The sequence below is a fragment of the Palaemon carinicauda genome, chromosome 14 (assembly GCF_036898095.1).
Source record: "Palaemon carinicauda isolate YSFRI2023 chromosome 14, ASM3689809v2, whole genome shotgun sequence".
In the NCBI taxonomy this organism is placed as follows: domain Eukaryota; kingdom Metazoa; phylum Arthropoda; class Malacostraca; order Decapoda; family Palaemonidae; genus Palaemon; species Palaemon carinicauda.
This window is the reverse complement of record NC_090738.1, coordinates 45,092,467-45,117,466: the sequence shown is the minus strand read 5'-3', so window position 1 is coordinate 45,117,466 and position 25,000 is coordinate 45,092,467. Positions and strand designations below refer to the sequence as shown.

Here is a 25,000-nt window from a genome sequence, read left to right as displayed (position 1 = left end):
GGAGGTAGCAGCAGTAGGGGATTCAGCATTATGAAGCTTCATCTGTGGTGGATAATGTGGGAGGGTGGGCTGTGGTACCCTAGCAGTACCAGCTGAACTCGGTTGAGTCCCTTGTTTGGCTTGGAGGAACATAGAGAGTAGAGGTCCCCTTTTTTGTTTTTGTTTCATTTGTTGATGTCGGCTAATCCCCAAAATTGGGGGAAGTGCCTTGGTATATGATGATGATGATTATCAAATAACAATAATAATAATTCTAATGATAATGATTTTATCAAAATCATTAGTTATCATTATTATTATTATTATTATTATTATTATTATTATAATTATTATTATTGTTATAATTATTACTATTATTATTATTATTAAGATTATTAAAATTAATAACTTTACTCATTATAATTATATCTATAATAATATTAAGAATTTTAGTAGTTTCAATAATAATAATAATTTTTATAATCATAATATAGTTTTTTTTAAGTAATTGCTGCCTCAGTGGCGTTAATTTTGCAATGAAAATTTTCTATGGTTCTTATTATCGTTTTCTCTTCTTTGCTATAATCCACCAGTAACTGGAATAGGGACATATTTCCAAGAAGGAGGTGATGGAGACCATATCTTTCACAATTCTTCTTTAATAAATCACTACATATTACAAAAGTACAGAAAATAAGTACAAAGTATGCCTTTACTGAGAAACACTATCACAATGTCAGTGTGCACAAAGTTATGTTCACTTAAGTACAAAAATTCAAAATTCGTTGATTTAAGTAGAGTACAGTATAACAAATCCTTCGACTCAACCAGTTTTGAGCAGGGAGAAGGTTTTCTGTTCATTATCAAGAGTAAACTGTAACACAGGATGTGTTCGTAAGGGCTTGTATACGGCGCGCTGCTTTGACATTCCATGCTTATTGGTCAAGAACCCCTCTAGAGCAAAGACGATTATTCCTGGGTGGTAGTTGCCTTTGGCTAGCTAGTGTGCTTGGAGGGATTAAGGCATTAGGTTCTCGCTGGAAATAATCTATATTTTGGCCTCCAGAACAGTCAGTCCTGTTATGGTCATGATTGCCTGAACTATTGTTGGTGATGGACCTTATACACGTTTGCAATAAGATCTCTTGCGTGTTGAGGTCAGGCCTTTCTTGTCGTATGAAATGCGCCTCCATTATCTTGAGGTGCCTGCTGTCAGAGGCATGGCCAGTGATGGTGACACTCTTCACTATATGCTCCATTGTGATGTTGCAGTTATGTGTTTGGAGGCAATGCATTTTTATTGCACCCTGTTGCACATGTCAAGATAACCTATTAGATAGACGCATTGTCGTCATGCCGATGCAGGTGCCAGGACATCTCTGGACGGAGCATTTTATATTGGTATATTATGTTTGTCTTCTTTATATCATCTTGCATGGCAGGAGCAGGGTTATTTTTTATTATCAGATCTCGCATTTTTGCATATTGGTAATAGATTATGAGGTTAATTTTGGTATCCTCTCATGGGGTAAAAACTTTTTATCATATTTCTCACACCGTCTGTAGTAGGATATATGGCTTATTTGAAATATGAAAAATCACATTTAAATGTGCAAAATCTATCATTAATCGTATGCCAAGTTACAAAACTACCAAATAGCTACGAGCGTGAAGATAGGTTGATTTCCATTCTAAGTACAAAAACCGGAATTCGACAGGTGTATGTATAGAAGAATTGTCATTGACTTTCATCTTTATTTGTGGCTAAATGGTACGGTTATTGTCATACAAGCATCCTGGACCAGGGTTCGATTCATGGCAGGTCAGATGCTATTGTCTTTGAGTGATTTCGCCTCGAGACTCTGATTACAAGGTCGTTGAGAGAATCAAGACATTAATGTATCAAGATATATGGCTAATTTGAAATATGAAAAAACGTTTAAATGTGCAAAATTTATAATGAATCGAATGCCAAGTTACAAACCTACTAATCAGCTACGTTGGTGAAGACAGGTTGATTTTAATTCTAAGCACAAAAACCTAAATTCGACAGGTATATGTACAGAAGAACTGTCATTGACTTTTATCTTTCCCTGTGGCTAAATGGTACGGTCACTGTCATACAAGCATCCTGGACCAGGGTTCGATTCCCGGCTGGTCAGATGCTATTGTCTTTGAGTGATTTCGCCTCGAGACTCTGATCCCGAGGTCGTTAAGAGAATCTGGACATTAATGTATTAAGATATATGGCTTATTTGAAATATGAAAAAAATTGTTTAAATATGCAAAATTTATCACATTTTTATATATATTTATATTTATATATGTACATACATACATACATATACCAAAGGCACTTCCCCCAATTTTGGGGGGTAGCCGACAACAACAAGAAACAAAACAAAAAGGGGACCTCTACTCTCTACGTTCCTCCAGCCTAACCAGGGACCCAGCCGAGTTCAGCTGGTACTGCTAGGGTGCCACAGCCCAACCTCCCACATTTCCACCACAGATGAAGCTTCATACTGCTGAGTCCCCTACTGCTGCTACCTCCGCGGTCATCTAAGGCACCGGAGGAAGCAGCAGGGCCTACCGGAACTGCGTCACAATCGCTCGCCCTTCATTCCTATTTCTAGCACGCTCTCTTGCCTCTCTCACATCTATCCTCCTATCACCCAGAGCTTTCTTCACACCATCCATCCACCCAAACCTTGGCCTTCCTCTTGTACTTCTCCCATCAACTCTTGCATTCATCACCTTCTTTAGCAGACAGCCATTTTCCATTCTCTCCACATGGCCAAACCACCTCAACACATTCATATCCACTCTAGCCGCTAACTCATTTCTTACACCCGTTCTCACCCTCACCACTTCGTTCCTAACCCTATCTACTCGAGATACACCAGCCATACTCCTCAGACACTTCATCTCAAACACATTCAATTTCTGTCTCTCCATCACTTTCATTCCCCACAACTCCAATCCATACATCACAGTTGGTACAATCACTTTCTCATATAGAACTCTCTTTACATTCATGCCCAATCCTCTATTTTTTACTACTCCCTTAACTGCCCCCAACACTTTGCAACCTTCATTCACTCTCTGACGTACATCTGCTTCCACTCCACCATTTGCTGCAACAACAGACCCCAAGTACTTAAACTGCTCCACCTCCTCAAGTAACTCTCCATTCAACATGACATTCAACCTTGCACCACCTTCCCTTCTCGTACATCTCATAACCTTACTCTTACCCACATTAACTCTCAACTTCCTTCTCTCACACACCCTTCCAAATTCTGTCACTAGTCGGTCAAGCTTCTCTTCTGTGTCAGCTACCAGTACAGTATCATCCGCAAACAACAACTGATTTACCTCCCATTCATGATCATTCTCGCCTACCAGTTTTAATCCTCGTCCAAGCACTCTGGCATTCACCTCTCTCACCACTCCATCAACATACAAGTTAAACAACCACGGCGACATCACACATCCCTGTCTCAGCCCCACTCTCACCGGAAACCAATCGCTCACCTCATTTCCTATTCTAACACATGCTTTACTACCTGTGTAGAAACTTTTCACTGCTTGCAACAACCTTCCACCAACTCCATATAACCTCATCACATTCCACATTGCTTCCCTATCAACTCTATCATATGCTTTCTCCAGATCCATAAACGCAACATACACCTCCTTACCTTTTGCTAAATATTTCTCGCATATCTGCCTAACTGTAAAAATCTGATTCATACAACCCCTACCTCTTCTAAAACCACCCTGTACTTCCAAGATTGCATTCTCTGTTTTATCCTTAATCCTATTAATCAGTATTCTACCATACACTTTTCCAACTACACTCAACAAACTAATACCTCTTGAATTACAACACTCATGCACATCTCCCTTACCCTTATATAGTGGTACAATACAAGCACAGACCCAATCTACTGGTACCATTGACAACACAAAACACACATCAAACAATCTCACCAACCATTCAAGTACAGTCACACCCCCTTCCTTCAACATCTCAGCTTTCACACCATCCATACCCGATGCTTTTCCTACTCTCGTTTCATCTAGTGCTCTCCTCACTTCCTCTATTGTAATCTCTCTCTCATTCTCATCTCCCATCACTGGCACCTCAACACCTGGAACAGCAATTATATCTGCCTCCCTATCATCCTCAACATTCAGCAAACTTTCAAAATATTCCGCCCACCTTTTCCTTGCCTCCTCTCCTTTTAACAACCTTCCATTTCCATCTTTCACTGTTTCTTCAATTCTTGCGCCGGCCTTCCTTACTCTCTTCACTTCTTTCCAAAACATCTTCTTATTCTCTTCATATGACTGACCCAGTCCCTGACCCCACCTCAGGTCAGCTGCCCTCTATATATGTATATGTATATGTATATATATATATATATATATATATATATATATATATATATATATATATATATATATATATATATATAATATATATATATATATATATATATATATATATATATATATATATATATATATACATACAGTATATATATTAATTATATGAATTTTGTATATACGCATGCATATATATATATGTATATGTATATATATGATATTTTCCTTATAAAATAAATTTTTGAATATACTTACCCGGTGAATATATAAATAGCTGACGTCTCCGACGGCCCGACAGATTCCAAAAACTCGCGAACGATCGCCATGAAGGTTGCGGGTGTGCCCACCAGCGCCGACTATCGGCCAGATACCGCATATACTTCTCAGCCAAACCAGTTCTTCTCAGTCTGTAGGGTCTCTATCGGGGAGGAAGGGAGGGCCTTTAATATTATATATTCACCGGGTAAGTATATTCAAAAATTTATTTTATAAGGAAAATATTATTTTTAAACATTAAACTTAGCCGGTGAATATATAAATAGCTGATTCACACCCATGGTGGTGGGTAGAGACCAGTATTAAAACAATAAAGGCGTATATGCTCAAGAGTTTTTGACAAATATTAAAAAAAAAAAAAAACTTAAGTATAGGTACCTGGTAAGGAAGCTGACTCTGATGATTACTCTGCCTCATTAGTCCGCTATCCTCACGAAGCCCAGCCATCCTCTCAGGATGCTGAAAGACTCCCAGGAGCTGCTATATCCAGGGTGAACACCCCTATAACAGGACCTCATCAATACCCTTAATCTGGGCGCTCTCAAGAAACAACATTTTGACCACCCGCCAAATCAAAAAGATTGCGAAAGACTTCTTAGTCTTACGTACAACCCAAAACAAGATTAAAAATTTCAAAGAGTAGATTAAAAGGATATTGGGATTAAGGGAATGTAGTGGTAGAACCCTCACCCACTACTGCACTCGCTGCTACGAATGGACCCAGTGTGTAGCAGTCCTCATAAAGAGTCTGGACGTCTTTCAAGTAAACTGAAGCAAACACCGACTTGCTCCTCCAAAAGGTCGCGTCCATAAAACTTTTAAGGGACCTATTTTGCTTAAATGCCACCGAAGTCGCTATCGCTCTAACTTCGTGAGCCTTGACCTTAAGCAAACTACGATCCTTCTCACTTAAATGAGAATGTGCCTCCCGAATTAAAAGTCTAATAAAGTAAGATAACGCATTCTTAGACATGGGCAAAGAGGTCTTTTTAACAGAGCACCATAAAGCCTCTGAACAACCTCGTAGCGGTTTAGTTCTAGATAAGTAAAACTTAAGAGCTCTAACGGGGCACAGCACTCTTTCAACTTCATTACCTACGATCTCAGAAAGACTAGGTATTTCAAAAGATTTAGGCCAAGGACGAGACGGAAGTTCATTCTTGGCCAAAAAACCAAGTTGAAGAGAACATATTGCTTTATTTGTTGAAAAGCCGATGTTCTTGCTAAAAAGCATGGATCTCACTGACCCTTTTAGCCGAAGCCAAGCTCACCAAAAAAAGTGTCTTGAGGGTAAGATCCTTCAGGGAGGCTGAATTTAAAGGTTCAAACCTGTCTGACATTAGGAACTGTAGGACTACGTCCCAGTTCCAAGCAGGGGTTGAAATATGACGCTCCTTAGAGGTCTCGAAAGACTTAAGGAGGTCTTGGAGATCTTTGTTATTCGAAAGATCCAAACCTCTATGCCTGAAAACAGAAGCCAACATGCTTCTGTAGCCTTTAATGGTGGATGCAGAGAGGGAGCGACCGTTTCTCAGATATAGCAGAAAATCCGCAATCTGCGCTACAGAGGTACTGGAAGAGGAAATAGAGGAGGACTTGCACCAATCTCTAAATACCTTCCACTTCGACTGGTGGACCTTGATGGTAGAGGATCTTCTAGCCCTCGCGATCGCTCTAGCTGCCTCCTTCGAAAATCCTCGAGCTCTCGAGAGTCTTTCGATAGTCTGAAGGCAGTCAGACGAAGCGCGGGGAGGCTTTGATGAAGTCTCTTTACGTGAGGCTGTCGTAAGAGATCCATCCGCAAAGGCAGACTCCTTGGGACGTCTACCAGCCATAGAAGTACCTCTGTGAACCACTCTCTCGCGGGCCAGAGGGGAGCAACCAACGTCAACCTAGTCCCTTCGTGAGAGGCGAACTTCTGCAACACCTTGTTGAGGATCTTGAAAGGTGGAAAGGCATAAACGTCCAGGTGAGACCAGTCCAACAGAAAGGCATCTATGTGGGCCGCCTCTGGATCTGGGACCGGAGAGCAATAAGTCGGGAGCCTTTTTGTCAGCGAGGTCGCAAAGAGATCGATGGTGGGTTGACCCCAAGTCATCCAAAGACTCTTGCACACATCCTTGTGGAGCGTCCACTCCGTAGGAATCACCTGACCTCTTCGACTGAGACAGTCCGCCAACACATTCAACTTCCCTTGGACGAACCTCGTCAAAAGCGAGATGTTTCGATCTTTTGACCAAATGAGGAGGTCCCTTGCGATGACGAAAAGAGCGTGGGAGTGAGTGCCTCCTTGCTTCGAGATGTAAGCCAAGGCCGTGGTATTGTCTGCATTCACTTCTACCACCTTGTTTCGAATCAGACTCTCGAAACTCCTCAGTGCTAAATGGACTGCTAATAGCTCCTTGCAGTTTATGTGAAGGCTCCTCTGGTCTGCGGCCCAAAGACCCGAGCATTCCAGACTGTCCAGAGTCGCCCCCCAACCCAAATCCGATGCGTCTGAAAATAACACATGGTTTGGGTTCTTGACTGCCAGAGAAAGACCTTCCCGAAGTCTTATACTGCTGTCCCACCAAGCTAGGCAAGTCTTGACTGGATCGGAGATTGGAATCGAGACCGTCTCTAAAGTTTTCTCCTTGTTCCAGTGGGAGTCTAGGTGGAACTGGAGAGGGCGTAGGTGAAGTCTCCCTAGAGAGATAAACTGTTCCAGAGACGAAAGCGTCCCTAGGAGGCTCATCCAGTCTCTCACAGAGCAACGGTTTTTCTCTAGCACGAGACAGACTTTGAGCAAAGCCTGCTCGATCCTGTTGGCAGACGGAAAAGCCCGAAAAGCTAGACACTGTATCTCCATCCCCAAATAGAGAATCGTTTGGGAGGGAGTCAGCTGTGACTTCTCCATGTTCACCAAGAGGCCCAACTCTTTCGCAAGATCCAAAGTCCACTGTAGGTCCTGCAGACAGCGATGACGGGACGACGCTCTGAGTAGCCAGTCGTCCAAATACAGGGAGGCTCTGATCCCCGATAAATGTAGGAACTTCGCTACATTTCTCATGAGCCTCGTAAAAACTAGAGGAGCAGGGCTGAGGCCGAAGCACAGTGCTCGGAATTGATACACCACATTCCTGTACACAAACCTCAGATAATGTTAAGAGTCTGGATGTATTGGAATGTGGAAGTACGCATCCTGCAAGTCGAGAGAGACCATCCAGTCGCCCTCTCTGACTGCTGCCAAAACGGATTTGGTGGTCTCCATCGTAAACTTTGTTTTTACAACAAAAACGTTGAGAGCACTGACATCCATCACTGGCCTCCAACATCCTGTGTTCTTCGGAACCAGGAAGAGATGGTTGTAAAAACCTGGGGATTGAAGGTCCGAGACTTTCACCACCGCCCCCTTTTCTAACAACAGAGACACCTGAAGATGTAACGCCTGTCTCTTTGTCTCCTCTCGATACCTGGGAGAGAGGTCTATCGGATCTTTTACTAGAGGAGGTCTCCGTACAAAAGGAATTTTGTAACCCTCCTTCAGCAACAAAACAGACTCCCGGTCTGCACCCCTCTTCTCCCAGGCCTGCCAGAAGTTGGTCAATCTGGCACCTACTGCTGTCTGAGGACGTGGGCAGTCAGACTCTGCCACGGGAGGATTTAGATCCTCTCTTCTTGCCTCACTTACTATCGGCACGAGAGCCTCCCTTACTGGGAGCTCTGCCACGAAAAGGCGGGATAAACCTTGTCGCTGGAGTGTCAAATTTAGGTCTGTTGACATAAGAAGACGAAGGCACAGCCTTACGAGCCGACGTGGCCATTAAATCATGAGTGTCCTTCTGTACAAGCAACGCTGCAATATCTCTAATAAGCTGCTGCGGGAACAAGGCAGAAGACAATGGCGCAAAAAGAAGTTCTGACCTTTGACAAGGAGTGACACCTGCAGACAGAAAAGAACACAGAGTCTCTCTCTTCTTAAGAACCCCTGCTGTGAAAGTAGCAGCAAGTTCATTAGAGCCATCTCTAATTGCCTTGTCCATGCACGACATAATCTGAACAGAGACATCTCGGTCAGCTGACGAGACCTTCCTACTCAAGGCTCCCAGAGACCAATCCAAAAAATTGAAAACCTCAAAGGCACGGTAAATTCCTTTGAGGAGGTGATCTAGATCCGAAGAGGACCAGCAAACTTTCGAGCGTCTCATGGCCAGACGACGAGGAGAGTCTACGAGGCTTGAGAAGTCTCCCTGGGCAGAGGCAGGCACCCCCAAGCCGAGAACTTCTCCCGTGTCATACCAGACGCTCGCATGAGAAGCCAATTTGAAAGGGGGAAAAGCAAAAGCGGACTTCCCCAAATTCCTCCTGGACATTAACCAGTCGCCCAACAAACGCAAAGCTCTCTTAGAAGAGCGAGAGAGCACTAACTTCGTGAACGACGGAGTCGAAGAAGCTAGGCTCAGCGTGAACTCAGATGGAGGCGAACGAGGAGCAGCAGAAACAAAATGATCAGGAAACAGGTCCTTGAAGATAAGCATGATCTTCTTAAAGTCCAGGGAGGGCTGAGCAACCCTAGGCTCCTCTCCATCCGAAAGAGTCCCCAAAGGAACATCAGCAGGAAGGGGATCAACGACTTCCTCATCCGAAGGAACTTCATCCGACAACGGCAAAGTCTCGCGATACGGAGAGGCATGCCGAGGAGGCAACGCTTGACAGGCTATATCAATATGCGACGGAGCCGCAGCAACAGCTGAGGTAACGACGTCACGTCGAGACTGCAAAGACTGAAAGTCTTGAGGCTGACAAACAACAACAGACTGTGTCGACTGACGTTCGACATCACGTCGGGACTGCACTGACTGCAGGACTTGAGTTTGAAAAACAACACCCGACCGTGGCGACTGATGTTCAACGTCACGTCGGGGCAACGGAGTCGGCCGACGAACGTCACGTTGAGACTGCGGTGATAGTTGTTGAACGTCACCTTGAGTCTGCGGACAAAAAGGTTCCACGTCACGTAACTGACGTGAATGACGAGGAACACGATCAGAGTCGCGTTTAACAGCACCGATAACATTAGCGCTAACGTCATAATGACAAGACAAATCTCGCTTAGGTGGTTGAAGACCAGAGTCACGCTTATCGGACTGGCGAACCGCAAGCAAAGGATCTTTACGAACCTGTTCATGCTCATAAACCTCCATTAAAGATGAAAGTTTCAACTGCATGTCCTGTAGGACACTCCACTTCGGGTCAACGGGAGTCGAAACGGGCCGTGACGTCGGCAACGTCTGTGCATGCAAATCATCGCACCGAACGAGACCCTCGGACTCAGTGTCACGTTTACGCTTAACAGGCGAACAGCCATCCGATGACTGAATACGGTCAGAGCTGCCCCAATGGCTACAGCCAGGACGCTGGACCTGTCCTGAAGGGACTGACTTGCGCTTTAAGGGTCTAGAAACCTTACGCCAAGGTTTCTTATGCGGCAAATCGTCGGAAGACAAGGAGAACTTAGTCTCCCCCGTCTTATGGTAAGGACGTTCTTGATGAGAAACGTCTGATACCTTTGAGGGAACGTCTGTACGTTGGTTTACACCTCTCGCTCCCTTAAGTCCTACGACATTCCTTCTCCCTGGTGCAGGGGAGCCTGAAAGAGGTCTCGGACTAGGGGAGCGACAAGCACGAACAGACGAACCCTCGGTCGCAACACTAAACACATTAGGCGCACTTTCCACTTTACCACTTTGACTTTCCACTTTACCACTTTGACTCTTTAAAAGCTTAACGTCGGACATAAGCTGGTTCCTGTCCGAAGCTAAGGTTTCGACCTTCTCACCCAACGCTTGAATAGCTAAAAACATATCACGCATTGAAGGTTCATGAGTGCCAATAGGGGGTTCAGAAACTACCACTACAGGGGAAGGATTAGGTTCAGGGGCATGGGAAGAGGAAAATTCTAAAGATCTAGACGAGCTTCTCCTCACCCTATCTCTTTCGAGTTTCCGAGTATATTTTTCATACTCCAACCACTCGAACTCCGATAAAACCACACACTCCTCACACCGATCTCCTAATTGGCAGGATTTACCCCGGCAATTAGCACAAACAGTATGAGGGTCGATAGAAGCTTTCGGAAGACGTTTGTTACAATCTTTCGCACATTTGCGATATACAGGAGAAGGGTCAGCCATTATGAAAATCCAGAGAAAATCCAAAGGAAAGCCAAGTTCATCAACAAAAAACAAAAAAGGGTTTCAAGAGTTTTATTGAAGGAAAAAACCAACACAGCAAAAGCCAATAAAACCAAAACCAAGTACTTCACCAATTCGGTAGAAAACTCGAGGTCTAGAGCGAGCGGAACCAATGTTGTCGGTGACACCGACAGAGAAGAACTGGTTAGGTTGAGAAGTATATGCGGTATCTGGCCGATAGTCGGCGCTGGTGGGCACACCCGCAACCTTCATGGCGATCGCTCGCGAGTTTTTGGAATCTGTCGGGCCGTCGGAGACGTCAGCTATTTATATATTCACCGGCTAAGTTTAATATCTAAAAATATATATATATATATATATATATATATATATATATATATATATATATATATATATATATATATATATATACATATATATATATATATATATATATATATATATATATGCATGTGTATACAAAAAGGAAAAATCTATTTCTGGGCTCAACCTGTGTCGCTCCGTGAAATGCTTCTTAAAGCACCATTTCTAAGGTATAAATACTGCTAAATATACCAGAGAAAAAAGTTGCATGGAATGCCAGGAATATACCCAGCTCGCTCACCCCTAAAGGGTGTCGGTATTTAAACTGGGGCGAGTGAAACCACTACCAGAGGTCCCTTTCCAATTAGACTTCTCCCTCCTCAAAATCCCCAGTTACTACGAGGTGTCGTTCACTACAGCTACTGCCCCCCCCCCCCCCCCCCACCACCACCACCACCACCACCACCACCACCACCACCACCACCACCACTACCTATCCTTCTCCCATCATTTCTTGTTAGCACCCGTGAACGGTCGGACGTGTTTTTCGTAGCTCTGTGTTATTTTGTGTTTTTGAAGATGTCAGGCATTTTGGAGATCCCTGCTCCCAAGTTGAGTTTTATATCTGTCTGTTTGGGATTTCTAGGTAGCGACACATATTCATTTAATAAGCTTGTTGGTTTTTCTCTCAGCCGCTTTGTTGACGCTCCCTTACGGGTGTGTATGCGGCCTTTTGGTGTCGCTTCCTCGGGATCTCTTTGTTTTGTAAGACTTTCTATTACTGTACTTCCTTATACTAATTGTAGTCTTATTTTCGTGTTACGGACACCTAATTCAATGTTTTGGCATGATTTTGTCTTTTATTTAGGCTATTTGGGCAGTGTTAGTTAGCGGCTTCGGTCGGTAGCCTTTCATGCGAGAATTCAAGGTTTTTTTAGTTTTTTACAGGGAATCGGAACACGTTTTGATTAGTTTTAGTCCTGCCTGATGATTAGTGACAGAATTTGGAAGGGTATGTGAGAGAAGAAAGTTGAGAGTTAATGTGGGTAAGAGTAAGGTTATGAGATGTACGAGAAGGGAAGGTGGTGCGTGGTTGAATGTCATGTTGAATGGAGAGTTACTTGAGGAGGTGGATCAGTTTAAATACTTGGGGTCTGTTGTTGCAGCAAATGGTGGAGTGGAAGCAGATGTATGTCAGTGAGTGAATGAAGGATGCAAAGTGTTGGGGGCAGTTAAGGGAGTAGTAAAAAATAGGGGGTTGGGCATGAATGTAAAGAGAGTTCTGTATGAGAAAGTGATTGTACCAACTGTGATGTATGGATCGGAGTTGTGGGAATGAAAGTGACAGAGAGACAGAAATTGAATGTGTTTGAGATGAAATGTCTAAGGAGTATGGCTGGTGTATCTCGAGTAGATAGGGTTAGGAACGAAGTAGTGAGGGTGAGAATGAGTATGAGAAATGAGTTAGAAGCTAGAGTGGATATGAATGTGTTGAGGTGGTTTGGCCATGTTGAGAGACTGGAAAATGGCTGTCTGCTAAAGAAGGTGATGAATGCAAGAGTTGATGGGAGATGTACAAGAGGAAGGCCAAGGTTTGGGTGGATGGATGGAGTGAAGGAAGCTCTGGGTGATAGGAGGATAGATGTGAGAGAGGCAAGAGAGCGTGCTAGAAATAGGAATGAATGGCGAGCGATTGTGAAGCATTTCCGGTAGGCCCTGCTGCTTCCTCCGGTGCCTTGGATGACCGGGGAGGTAGCAGCAGTATGGGATTCAGTGTTATGAAGCTTCATCTGTGGTGGATAACGGGGGAGGGTGGGCTGTGGCACCCCTAGCAGTACCAGCCGAACACGGTTGAGTCCCTTGTCAGGCTGGGAGGAACGTAGAGAGGAGTGTCCCCTCTTCTGTTTCATTTGTTTGATGTCGGCTACCCCGCAAAATTGGGGGAAGTGCCTTGGTATATGTATGTATGTATCTACAGCACTAAGTATAAATTTGTCTGTTCCATACATACAAAACAGCAAAATGACAGTGTGGTGAATAACATGGTGGTTTTTCCATTTCTTAGGTATAGTATACCATGCTCCTAATCTTAATAAATTCAATATATTTGTACAAGACCACTTCAATAAATCCAGGAAAAAGTGTTAGTATATTCAATAGGCATGCTATAATCTTTAGCAAAAACATAAAAAATGACAAATTCGGAGATAATTTGTATTTTTCCTAACTATACAAACCTTAGCTATTTAATATGGGTTATTACTTTCGTGTAGCTGAATTTTAACGAGGGTTTACTACCCCTATCGCTAATTAGCGGGGGGTAGGGAGGGGTAGCTTGCTAACCCCCCCCACCCCCCCTCACACAACTGTGTGATGAGCTCACTTTGCTTAGAGGTAGGACTTCACGGGGGACAGGGCTGGCGGGCAAGTTTGATTAAATAGCTAAGGTTTGTATAGTTAGGAAAAATACAATTTATCTCCGAATTTGTCATTTGTTCCATAACTGAAATACAAACCACGCTATTTAATATGGTGACTCAACCCTTAGGAAGGGTGGAAAAGTCCCAGCCATACTGGCTTTTGGCTTTGCCCAGGGACTCATTATCTGAGTGTGTCAGTACTCAACAATAAAGAGTCCCTGCTCCTCGCTTGCACCTTGCTACACAAGGGCTGCGGCCTACATATGCTGTGTGTGTGAAGGATTATGTGTGACTCGTCCTAGGAAGTTGACCTGAAGCTCTTTAATTGGAAAAATTTAGGCTAGGACTTACCCAATACCACCTCGTCAGGGTATGGGGACGTGACAGTATTAACTTAATACTAGGAAACATGGTTTACCTGCAGTGGTTTGAGGTCAGCTATGCAGAGAACCCAGGATGCTGCTTTCCCCAAGAGAGGGGATGATGAAGAAAAGAATAAGGGCCAGTCAAACCTTTTCGTTCATGCAGACTAAAACCGGGTAACAATGCCCTCAACCCTCTGTTACCTGTCCATTAAGGAGCCTGAGGTTAGACCAGCTGTTGTGCAGCCACCACAGGGCCGATAGAGAACGTATCAAGCCTCCTGTGGGTCACGTCTTGCAGGTAGTGGGATGTGAAGGTCGTCTGACGCTTCCACACCCCTGCTGGTAGAACCTGCGTCACTGAGAAGTTCTTCTTGAAGGTCAGGGACGTAGCTACAACCTTGACATCATGCGCTCTAAGGCGACATGACGGAGGAGGGTCAGGATTCAGGGACAGATGGATCACCCTACGAATCCATGCGGAGATGGTATTCTTGGTGACCCTCCTCTTTGTTCTCCCAGTGCTCACAAACAAAGCATGCACTTGGGGACGAATACAGCCGTTCTTTGAAATATAACCTCAGACTCCTTACTGGACACAGTAGGAGATGGTCTGGGTCATCTGTTACAGAACGAAGACTCGAAATCCAGAAAGAGTCGAATCGAGGATCCGGCACTCCCGCATTCTGTGTCTTAGCCAAAAACTCAGAGACGAATCTGAACGCTACCTCCCCTCATCCCCTTGCATGGGCGATGTCATATGAGAGACCATGAAGTTCACTGACTCGCTTAGCCGAGGCCAAAGCTAGTAGGAACACCGCCTTCCTGAGAATTTGAACCATGTTCCCTGGAGGAGGTCTCACTTTCGACTGAGGGCAGGTAAGATCGTATCTTCGTATGAGTAGGGAAAGTACCAGCGAGGAAGAAAAGCCCGCTCTTTTGGGCCTGAAGGCTAGACTTAAGGCTGAGATATAGCCTTTCATTGCCGAGACTGAAAGGCACATTCTTCCCGCAAATAAACGAAGAACTCCACTGGAATAGTGGTATCGAGTGGATAGATACCCCTTCACGATTCCAACCACAGAAAACTCGCCACTTTGCCTGGTAGGCCCCTGAGGATGACCTGCGCAGGTGTCCAGACATCCCGTTCGCAACTTGTTGCGACAATCCTCTCAGTGAGGAGATGCTGGATAGTTGGCATGTGGTTGTTTGAGTAGCTTGCGCGCAGAGGGAGTTCTCCCGGAAGTTCCGTTAGGAGTTGCGGAAGGTCCGGAAACCATTCCGCGTGATGCCATAGCGTAGCTATAAAGGGTCATTGAGCGATTGACCGATATTCTGGTCTTGTTGAGCACGCTCCTCATCAGACAGAACGGGGGAAAAGCGCACATGTCGGTGCTGTCCCACCGTTGTTGGAAGGCATCTTGCCAGAGTGCTCTGGGATCTGGGACTGGGGGCAATACAGCGGGAGCTTGAAGTTCAGAACTGTAGCGAACCGATCCACAGTCGGGTAACCCCACAAAGTCAGGACTTTGTTGGCCACTGGATGATCCAAGGACCACTCGGTACTCATTATCTGAGATGCTCTGCTCCAATTGTCGGCGAGCACATTCCCTTTGTTTGGAATGAAGCGAGCCGATAGAGGCATCGAGTGGACTTCGGTCTATCTCAGTATCTCTACTGAGAGATGGGATAGCTGCTTTGAAAAGGTACCTCCTTGCTTGTTGATGTAAGCCACTACTGTGGTGTTGTCGCTCATCACACCACAGAGTGATCCACTAGGTCTTTGTTGGCACTGTTGAAGGGCCATGAAGAACGGCCTTCATCCCTACCAGATTTATATGGAGGCACTTTTCCGATTCTGACCACAGGCCAGAGGCCCTGTGGTACAGAACGTGGTGTCGTCCCCCCTCCCCGTTCCTTTGAGGTGTTGGAAAACAGCCTCCAAACCGGGGGAAGGAACAAGAAGATCCATTCTTTTTCGTTGGTTCTCGCCTGTCACCCACCACTGGGGGTACGTCCGCTCCGAAGGATCCATAGGGATCATGATGTCCAGGGAATCGCAGCCTTGATTCCACTCGGACCTGAGTCGCCCCTGGAGAGGCCTCATCCTGAGGCGACCGTTGAGGACTAGACGAGCCAAGGGTGAAAGGTGACCGAGGAGACGTAACCACGATTGGGTTGGAAGCTCTTTTTGTCTGAGGAAAGGGCTTGCGACTCTTCTCAGCCTTGCTATCTTGTCGTCTGATGGAAAGGCTTTATGGAGATTGGTGTCTATAATCATGCCTAGGTGAACCAGTCATTGATTGGGCAGCAGAGCGGACCTCTCGAGACTTACCATGATCCTTAGATCCAGGCAAAGTCGTAGAAGTTTGTCTCGGTGTCAAAGAGGGAATGACTCCACGTCTGCTAGGATCAGGCAGTCATCCAGATAACGGAGGAGACGGAAGCCGATCCTGAGTGCCCATGATGAAATTAGGGTGAACAGTCCGGTGAAACCCTGTGGTGCTGTGGAGAGACCGAAACACGGCACCTTGAACTAGTACTCCTTGTTGTCTATGCTGAATCCTAAGTACTTCCTTGAATACAGATGGACTGGGATTTGAAAGTACACGGCCTTCAGGTCCAGTAAACACAAGATGTCTTGCGATTTACTGCCAGACTGACTGTGTCTGCGGTCTCCATGCTGACCGAAGTATTCTTTAATCTGGGCCTCTGCCCACAGAGTTCGCCCACTTACTGATCCCATGGCAAGGGAGCTAAATGACACTGGATTCGTCCTCAGGGGAGGTAGAGATGTTGTGAACAGGACGCGATATCCCTGACTGCTTACAGAAATCGTCCAGGAAACGGTCCTGAGTTGCTGCAACCTGTCTGCGCAACCTTGTAGGTATCCCACCACTGGCGGACATGCAGGGGAACTGCCAATCCTAGCGTTTGCGGCCTCGGTTGCCCCTTCTAGGATTCTTCCCTCCCCTGGAGGACTTTTTGCCTTTCTTGACCTTGACCGGAAAGGGCTTAGACCGCACTGTCTTAGCTGCCGTTGATTTGGTAGGACGTGGCTGCGGAGGTGCTGGTTTATAGGGCTCGAATGTCAAAGCCCTATATAGGAGGGAGTCTCGGTGACTTCCTACACCTCTCAACCACCTGTTTCACGTCCTTAGGCTCAAACAGGTTCGTTCCCATAACGAAGAATGTCTGAGCCTGAAGATTTGGTGCTAGAGGACTCCCGGTATTTCTTCGGAGTCCTTGACTCCCTCCCGGGAGGGATGCAGGACTCCAACAACGACGGAGGCAGGCTCTGCTCTACCTTTATTCGAGAAAACTTATAGCGCGAGGTGGGGTTTCCCTCAATGGTGTGATTGGGGAACGTCTCACCTCCCGTGACTCTCCTGAGGGCGGGAAAACTTCGTCCGAAGGTGAAGGAGAAAAGTCTGAGGGGGGAGAGTACCTGCCTCAAAGTCTTACGAGGAGACAGCTACGTCCTCGGAGAAGTTACCTCGTCCGAACTCCTCTTTTTCTCTTTGGAGGAGTGGCTGCAGCCAAGGATTTGTGGCTCCATTCAGAGATTCAGAGAGAACAGCTTGAAAGCCTGTGCTACCGCTCTGATTAGAGTCCCAAACCAGGCTTCCGGCCGACGGCTGCACTGTCAGACACTCCCTCTGGAGGGGAAGTCGCCTGTAAAAAGATAAGGACGGCATGTACCTGGACCTTTCTGGAACCTTCCCCCCTCCGGCAAGCACACTGTTCTGTTCTTGGGGGGGGGAAGAAAAGTGGCAATGGCAACCTTACAGCGCGTTGTCCGACAGCGTCGCGCAGGGGAGGGTATTGGCGATTGCGCTAGGGAGAACGCTGGCGCTTGCGCGATAGGAAATACCCGGGGGTCGCGCGCGAGAGACTGTTGAAATGCTCGCGCGGGCGAGACTTCATAGGGTGCGCAGGAATCAGATTGACGAGCAGGATCAGAATGAAGAGCCCGTGCGGACCCGAATGCTGGCGCGCGCGCGTACGAGTTTGTTGGCGCGCGGAAGACCATCTGCGCGCGCGGGGAAGTGATTGTCGGCGCTGGCGCGCGTAAGAAGATCATCGGCGCTTGTGCGCGCAAGAAGATCGTCAGCGCTCGTTAGAAGGTCGGCGAGTGCGCGCAGGAAACAATCGGTGCCCGCGCGCGGACGATCGTAGGCGCTAAGCGTGATTAAGATCGTCAGCGCTTGCGTGCGAAAGAAGATCGTCAGCGCTTGCGCGCATAAGAAGATCGTTGGCGCTAGCGCGCGCGCGTAAACGCGCACGAGCGCTTGTGCGCTAGGTTGAAGGATCAGCTGACAGGATGATCAGGAACTTGGATGTGTCCTTAATAGGGAGGGCATCCCCTGAAGAGGACCAAGGCAGGTCTGCTTCAGAGTCCAGAGCCGATGATCAACACTGGAAGTACTGCTTGATACTCCGAGGAGTGGTCTCTATGAGAGACCTCTCCCGCGAACGGGAGAGGTGCCCTTCGTAGAAGAGACTTGGAGACACTGCAGGCTTAACCACTGGTGAGCGCCTGTGCGCTATCTCAGGAACTTCAACGATGTGTGCTAATGTGCAGGGAACGTTGGCGAGCAGTGCCTAGAACAGGGTGTCTCTGGATAGCAGTCTCAGGAACAGCAGGACCAGCAGTCGAGCACTTGGGCGCAATTGCGTGCGAGTGCGTAAGGAGAACGTTGGCATGCAGGGGATACCTGGCGCTTAAGGGACTTACTCACAATGTGAGAAAGCCCCTTTGCCCCGAAGGGATCGGTGTCCATTGGATAACGGGGGGCGTGGGCGCCCACAGCACGTCAGCAGCCAGGAACGGAGACGGCAGGTCAGCAGGTCTAGGAGAACGAGACCCGAAGGATCAGAGTGACTAAGGGCACAAGAGACCAAAGGCCTAACGTAGCCTGTGTTGCGAGACCCCGAAGGGTCAGCGCAACGAGGAACCGAAGTTTCCCTGTCACTAAACACCGAAGTGTTGGAGTGACTAAAGTTACGAGAGCCCAAGGGTTCTGCGTAACTAATGTTACAAGACCCCGAAGGGTCAGCGTAATGGGAAACCGAAGTTTCCTTGTCACTAAACACCGAAGTGTTAGTGACTAAAGTTACGAGAGCCCAAGGGATCAACGTAACTAAAGTTACGAGAGACCGAAGGGTCAGCATAACGAGAAACCGAAGTTTCTCTGTCACTAAACACCAAAGTGTCAGTGACTGAACAGCAAGCTGGTCTAATCAGGAACAATCCTCCGAAGAGGAGTCTCTATGAGTGGCCTCTCTCGCGACCGGGAGAGGTGAACACGTCGTAGAAGAGACTTGAAGACACTGGTGATGGTGCCCCTAAGGGCCGTAGGGTCAGCAAGCTGACCTATAAGGAGCAATCCTCCTTAGAGGAGCCCTTATTAGTGGCCTCCCTCGCGAACGAGAGAGGTCAAGACTGATTCTACAGTTGCTCATCCCCTTGAGCATAGCTACAGAAGAGACTGCTCAGCCCCAAGAGCATAGTCACAGGAAGTTCCATGGTCCGGCCTTGCAACCGCTCAGCCCCTTGAGCATGGTTACAACAGCGGTAGCTCAGCACCAAGAGCAATCGCCTAAGGACCAGGAAAATTAAGGTATGAGAAGTTCCCCCCTCTGCAGGGGGAAGATCTCACACCTGGGAAGGGAACCTCCCTCGAAAGGGAAGTTACCTACCCCTTGAGGCGAACCTCCTTATCGTTCTAAGATGAACTGAAGAGCTGACAGTTGTCACGGGAGAACTTCTAAGAGAAGGGATAACGCCCATAACGATGTCCTAGAGAGACGGCAGCGACGGCACACGCCCCAGGCATAAACAGGACAGCTCTGCTTCGTTGGCACACTTCAGTCAAATGAAGAAAAACTGCATAGTTAACTGGGAAAATAAAGTTAAATAATTATTTAACAGAAATTCCCCTGGGAGGAACTCCGAAGAGTAACCCCGAGGGAATAGCAAAACATAAGAATTAAAAATTAAGTATGCGCCCTTCTCCCCCACTGACATTCACGGGAGAAGGGGGAGGGCGGAGAACTTTAACAAAAAACAGAATTATAACAATTATAATTATGTAACTGATTTTTGAATGTTCACAAATAGTAAGAGCCACTGACCCCCGAAGGGAAGTGTTCCCCAGAAGCTGAAAAGTTAAAAATACAATTAGATTTCATTAAAAATAATTGAGGTAAATAAAACTGAAAAGCAACTCAGTCCGCAACGGGAAAGAAGTTTCCTTAATAGTATGTAGTAGTAGTAAAGGGTAAACGACCTCGAGTAGAGAGAGAGAACGTAGTCAAACTAAACTCCCACATTCCCTTCGCTGAGAAGGAGGAACATCGAAGATAAAAGATGAATGAAGAAAGTCCAGCGATGACGATTCCCCACGGCGGACGAATTAACGGAAAGCCGAAGGAAACGACCGAAGGACCAAGAGGGAGAGGCTGTGCCCCATGACGAGAAACCGTGGTGGCCAAGCACTACCGGTGTCGTTGTCGTACACTACCACACAGCACAAACACTGAAAAGAAAACTTACTACATTTCTATACACAAAAATATATACATAAACATAAAGAATGTTTATATATATATTACAAGAATAAGAAAAAGTAAGTAAAAAGACGAAAAGCATTAATGGCTGTCAAAAAGCGAGGGTGAAAGCGGACACATCAGCTCACCACCCGAGCCAAAAGTAAAGTGAGCTCATCACACAGGTGTGTGAGGGGGGGGGGGGGGTTGCAAGCTACCCCTCCCTACCCCCCGCTAACTAGCGATGGGGGTAGTAAACCCTCGTTAAAATTCTAATGGCTCGTCATTTCAGCTATACGAAAGTAATAACCCATATTAAATAGCATGGTTTGTATTTCAGTTACGGAACAAACATTTGTTATTTTGCTACACAGAATAGCAAATCACTGTGCGGTCTCAATGTAAGTGGGAACAAGGATGGTCAGCAAGCTTGTTGCTATCATCAAGGAATAGCAGTAATTTCCTTTCAAGTATAAAAACAGACATAAACTAAACAGTGAATCAGACAAGTGATGCTAATATTGTGAAGAAAATTAATGACTTGATCAACAATAATTTACAATGTAACATTATTATAATAATACTATTAGAAGTCTCAGTTCTAAGTGGACAGCTTAACCATGCTGATGGGTAGAACAAAGGTCTATATTATATAAATATATATAAAAAGTTTACCTGATTATTATCAGCTTCTGCGATTAATTGTTGCAACATTTGCTGAGCATGACCTGATTGTAGTCTTGTCATTGGTGAAGGAGTTGACTGCACAGGTGGGGCCTGCAAATAATGTACAACAATAACTTGATCTTATTCAAGGATTTCATCAAATTGGTTTTATGTTAGTAAGTTTGCAATTACAAAACATTCTATACAAATAATCTCAAAGATATATACGAGAGAGAGAGAGAGAGAGAGAGAGAGAGAGAGAGAGAGAGAGAGAGAGAGAGAGAGAGAGAGAGAGAGAGAGAGAGAGAGAGCCTTATTGCCTTATTTTTTGTTTGGGTTCCCCCAGGTCCCTCAGTGTGAGGCACCTCGTATATCCACCAGAGAGTTGCTAATGCATCTTCCGGTGTATTTTGCATCTTCCAGTCTTGGATGGTCTGGGATGCATCTTAGGTATTTATCGAGCTGATTTTTAAACACATTTACGCTCACTCCTGATATGTTTCTTAGATGAGCTGGCAGCACATTAAATAGTCGCTGCATTATCGATGCTGGTGCGTAGTGGATTAATGTCCTGTGCGCCTTTCTCAGTTTACCTGGAATGCTTTTTGGCACTATTAATCTACCTCGGCTTGCTCTTTCTGATATTTTAAGCTCCATGATGTTTTCAGCAATTCCTTCTATTTGCTTCCATGCTTGTATTATCATGTAGCGTTCTCTTCTCCTTTCTAGACTGTATAGTTTTAAAAATTGCAGTCTTTCCCAGTAGTCAAGGTCTTTAACTTCTTCTATTCTAGCAGTATAGGACCTTTGTACACTCTCTATTTGCGCAATATCCTTTTGGTAGTGTGGGTACCATATCACATTGCAGTACTCGAGTCTACTACGCACATAAGTTTTGTAAAGCATTATCATGTGTTCAGCTTTTCTTGTTTTAAAGTGTCTGAATAACATTCCCATTTTTGCTTTACATTTAGCCAACAGTGTTGCTATTTGGTCGTTGCATAACATATTCCTATTTAAAATTACACCAAGGTCTTTAATTGCTTCCTTGTTTGTGATTGTCTCATTATTAGGTCCCTTGTATGCATACACCATTCCTTCTCTGTTTCCATAATTTATTGATTCGAATTTATCGGAGTTAAATACCATCCTATTTATCTCCGCCCATTCATATATTTTGTTTAGATCTCTTTGTAGTGAGTTCCTATCTTCATCACAAGTAATTTCTCTACTTATTCTTGTGTCATCGGCGAAACTTCTCACTACGGAGTTTTCAACATCACAGTCTATGTCTGAGATCATAATAACAAATAGCAGTGCAGCTAATACCGTACCTTGGGGCACACCAGATATTACCTGGGCTTCATCTGATTTCTCGTCATTTGCAACCACTATCTGTTTTCTGTTTTGCAGGAATTCTTTTACCCATTTTCCTATCTTTCCCACAATATTATGCTTTCTCATTTTTTTCTCCAATATGTTATGGTCTACCTTGTCAAAGGCTTTTGCAAAATCTAGATAGATCACATCTGTGTCTTTTTCATTTATCATATTATTGTATATGTTTTCATAGTGTGCTATCAGTTGGGTCTGTGTACTTTTTCCAGGTACGAAACCGTGTTGACCCATATTAAACAAATTATTTTTGACCAAATGGTTCATTATTTTCTTTTTTATTACCCTCTCATACACTTTCATAATATGTGATGTTAGACTAACAGGTCTATAATTGCTTGCCTCTAGTCTTGATCCACTTTTGAAGATAGGGGTTATATAAGCTAATTTATGTTTAACATATATCTCGCTCATATCTATACTCTGTCTTAGCAGTATTGCAAGCGGCTTCGCGATAGTGTTTGCAGTTTTTTTTAACAAAATCGCTGGAACTCCATCTGGTCCGGCTGCCGATCCATTTTTAATTTCGTTTATAGCCATGACAATATCTGCTTCATTAATATCTATATCCGTTAGATATTCGACATTTTCTTCTCTCATTTCTGTTTCATTATTGTCATTCGCAATTCTTGGCGTGAACTCACTCTTATATTTTTCTGCTAATATGTTGCATATTTCCTTTTTTTCATTCGTTAGCCGTCCTTCAATTCTTAGAGGGCCTATTTCTATTCTCCTTTTATTCATCTTTTTTGCATAGGAGTAAAGTACTTTGGGGTTTCTTTTTATATTTTGAAGTGTCCTTTCTTCTAAGTCCCTTTTTTCATTTTCTTTCGACTGTATAATCTTTTGTTCTGCATTTTCTATCTTACATTTTATTTCTCTCATTTTCCACACATTTTTTTCTTTTGCAAGATTTTTCTTCCACTTTCTAATTTTCTGAAATAAGATCCTTCTGTCTCTTGGTATGCACGTCTTTTGTTTATTGTTTTTTTTCGGTACATATTTTTCAACAATTTTCTCCAGTATTTTGTACAGTATGTCCGTATTTACCTGTATATTATCACTTATAAATACATTTTTCCATTCTTTATTCAGTTCTTCATTTATTTCTGACCATTTTATATTCTTACTGTAAAAGTTATATTTTCCATATCCTTCCCAAAGTTTTGTGCTTTTATTAATTCTGTGATCACTTGCTTTGGAATGAACTATCAATTCTATGACATTGTGGTCTGAAATTCCCGTGTTATACACTATTATTTCTTTAACATAATTCACCTCATTCACAAATACTAGATCTAGGACATTTTCCTTTCTTGTTGGAATGTGGTTTATTTGTTGCATATTATGTTCTAATAGCATATCTTGAAGCTTTTCAAATTGCCTCTTATCTTCTGCGCTACTATTACTCTCTTTTTTATATGTATACATACAACCACTTTCTTCTATCTGTTCTTTCCAATCCACGAAAGGAAAGTTAAAATCTCCGGATAGGAGTATATTCCAGTCTTTATGGTTTCTACATATATCATCTATTTTTTCTATTATTATTTCAAACTCCTTAGTATTTGGGGGTCTGTAAACTACAATATTCACTAGTTTTTCAAATTCAAATTCTACCGCAATCAATTCACATTCTGTGTTGCTGTATTTTTCACAGACTTTTCCTTGATTTATGTCTCTTCCATATATTGCGGTTCCCCCTTGATTCCTATTTTTTCTGTCTGATCTATAAGTTTGGAAACCCTTTATCTGGTCATCACTGCCAGTCTCTTGGGAATACCATGTTTCACTTATATTTAATATATCTATTTTTTCAATCTGGGTTAGTTCTTCTAGGAACTCTATTTTCCTTTTAGAGTTACTCGTGACTAAACCCTGTGCATTCATCACTATTATGGTTTGTGTTTCATTTCCATTATTTAATATTGGTAATAATATGGATTCTCCCATGCTTCCTTCCTGTTCTGATATGATGTTCTTTTCTTCATTTCTCGGAATTCTGCCATTAAAAAATCCAACTTTTCCATAATATTTGTTCTTTCGCCTTCATACTTATTTTTGTGTGTAAACCTGCAATTATCCCCATATCTGCACCAACCCCTGGCATTATATATGCATTCTTTGTAGTTGGGCTCTATTTGTGGAGCTTTAGGTTGAAAGGCCTTTTTTGGTGCATAGAGCGGTATATACGCGGTCTGCTTTTTTGTTTCTTTTTTTGTTTCATTTTTGTTTTTCTTTTCAGTTTGCTGAGTTTTCTTACTCTCATTCATAGTTGCAGGATGCATATATCATTTTTTGTTGAAACTGCATCCTTTTCCTTCTTTTAGGGTTTTGCATATTTTTGGATGGAGATCTCTGCATTCGTCTCCATATCCGTCTAAATACGCACATTTACCATATATTTCATAATTATGGCATATCTTTGGATGCTTGTAGTAGCATCTTTCGCCAAATT

General features: G+C 44.3%; 2 protein-coding genes across 2 annotated transcripts in view; one reads left to right on the top strand and one right to left on the bottom strand.

The window, feature by feature from the left end:
* Window positions 1–25,000, top strand: part of LOC137653565 (protein hobbit-like) — a 572,883-nt gene that overhangs the window by 315,704 nt on the left and 232,179 nt on the right.
* LOC137653826 (protein hobbit-like) overlaps window positions 1–25,000 on the bottom strand; it is a 53,129-nt gene that overhangs the window by 12,873 nt on the left and 15,256 nt on the right. The window contains exon 3 of the mRNA XM_068387477.1: window positions 21,157–21,287. Within this exon, the coding sequence (XP_068243578.1) occupies window positions 21,157–21,287 (131 nt within the window). The remainder of the gene's footprint in view (window positions 1–21,156; window positions 21,288–25,000) is intronic.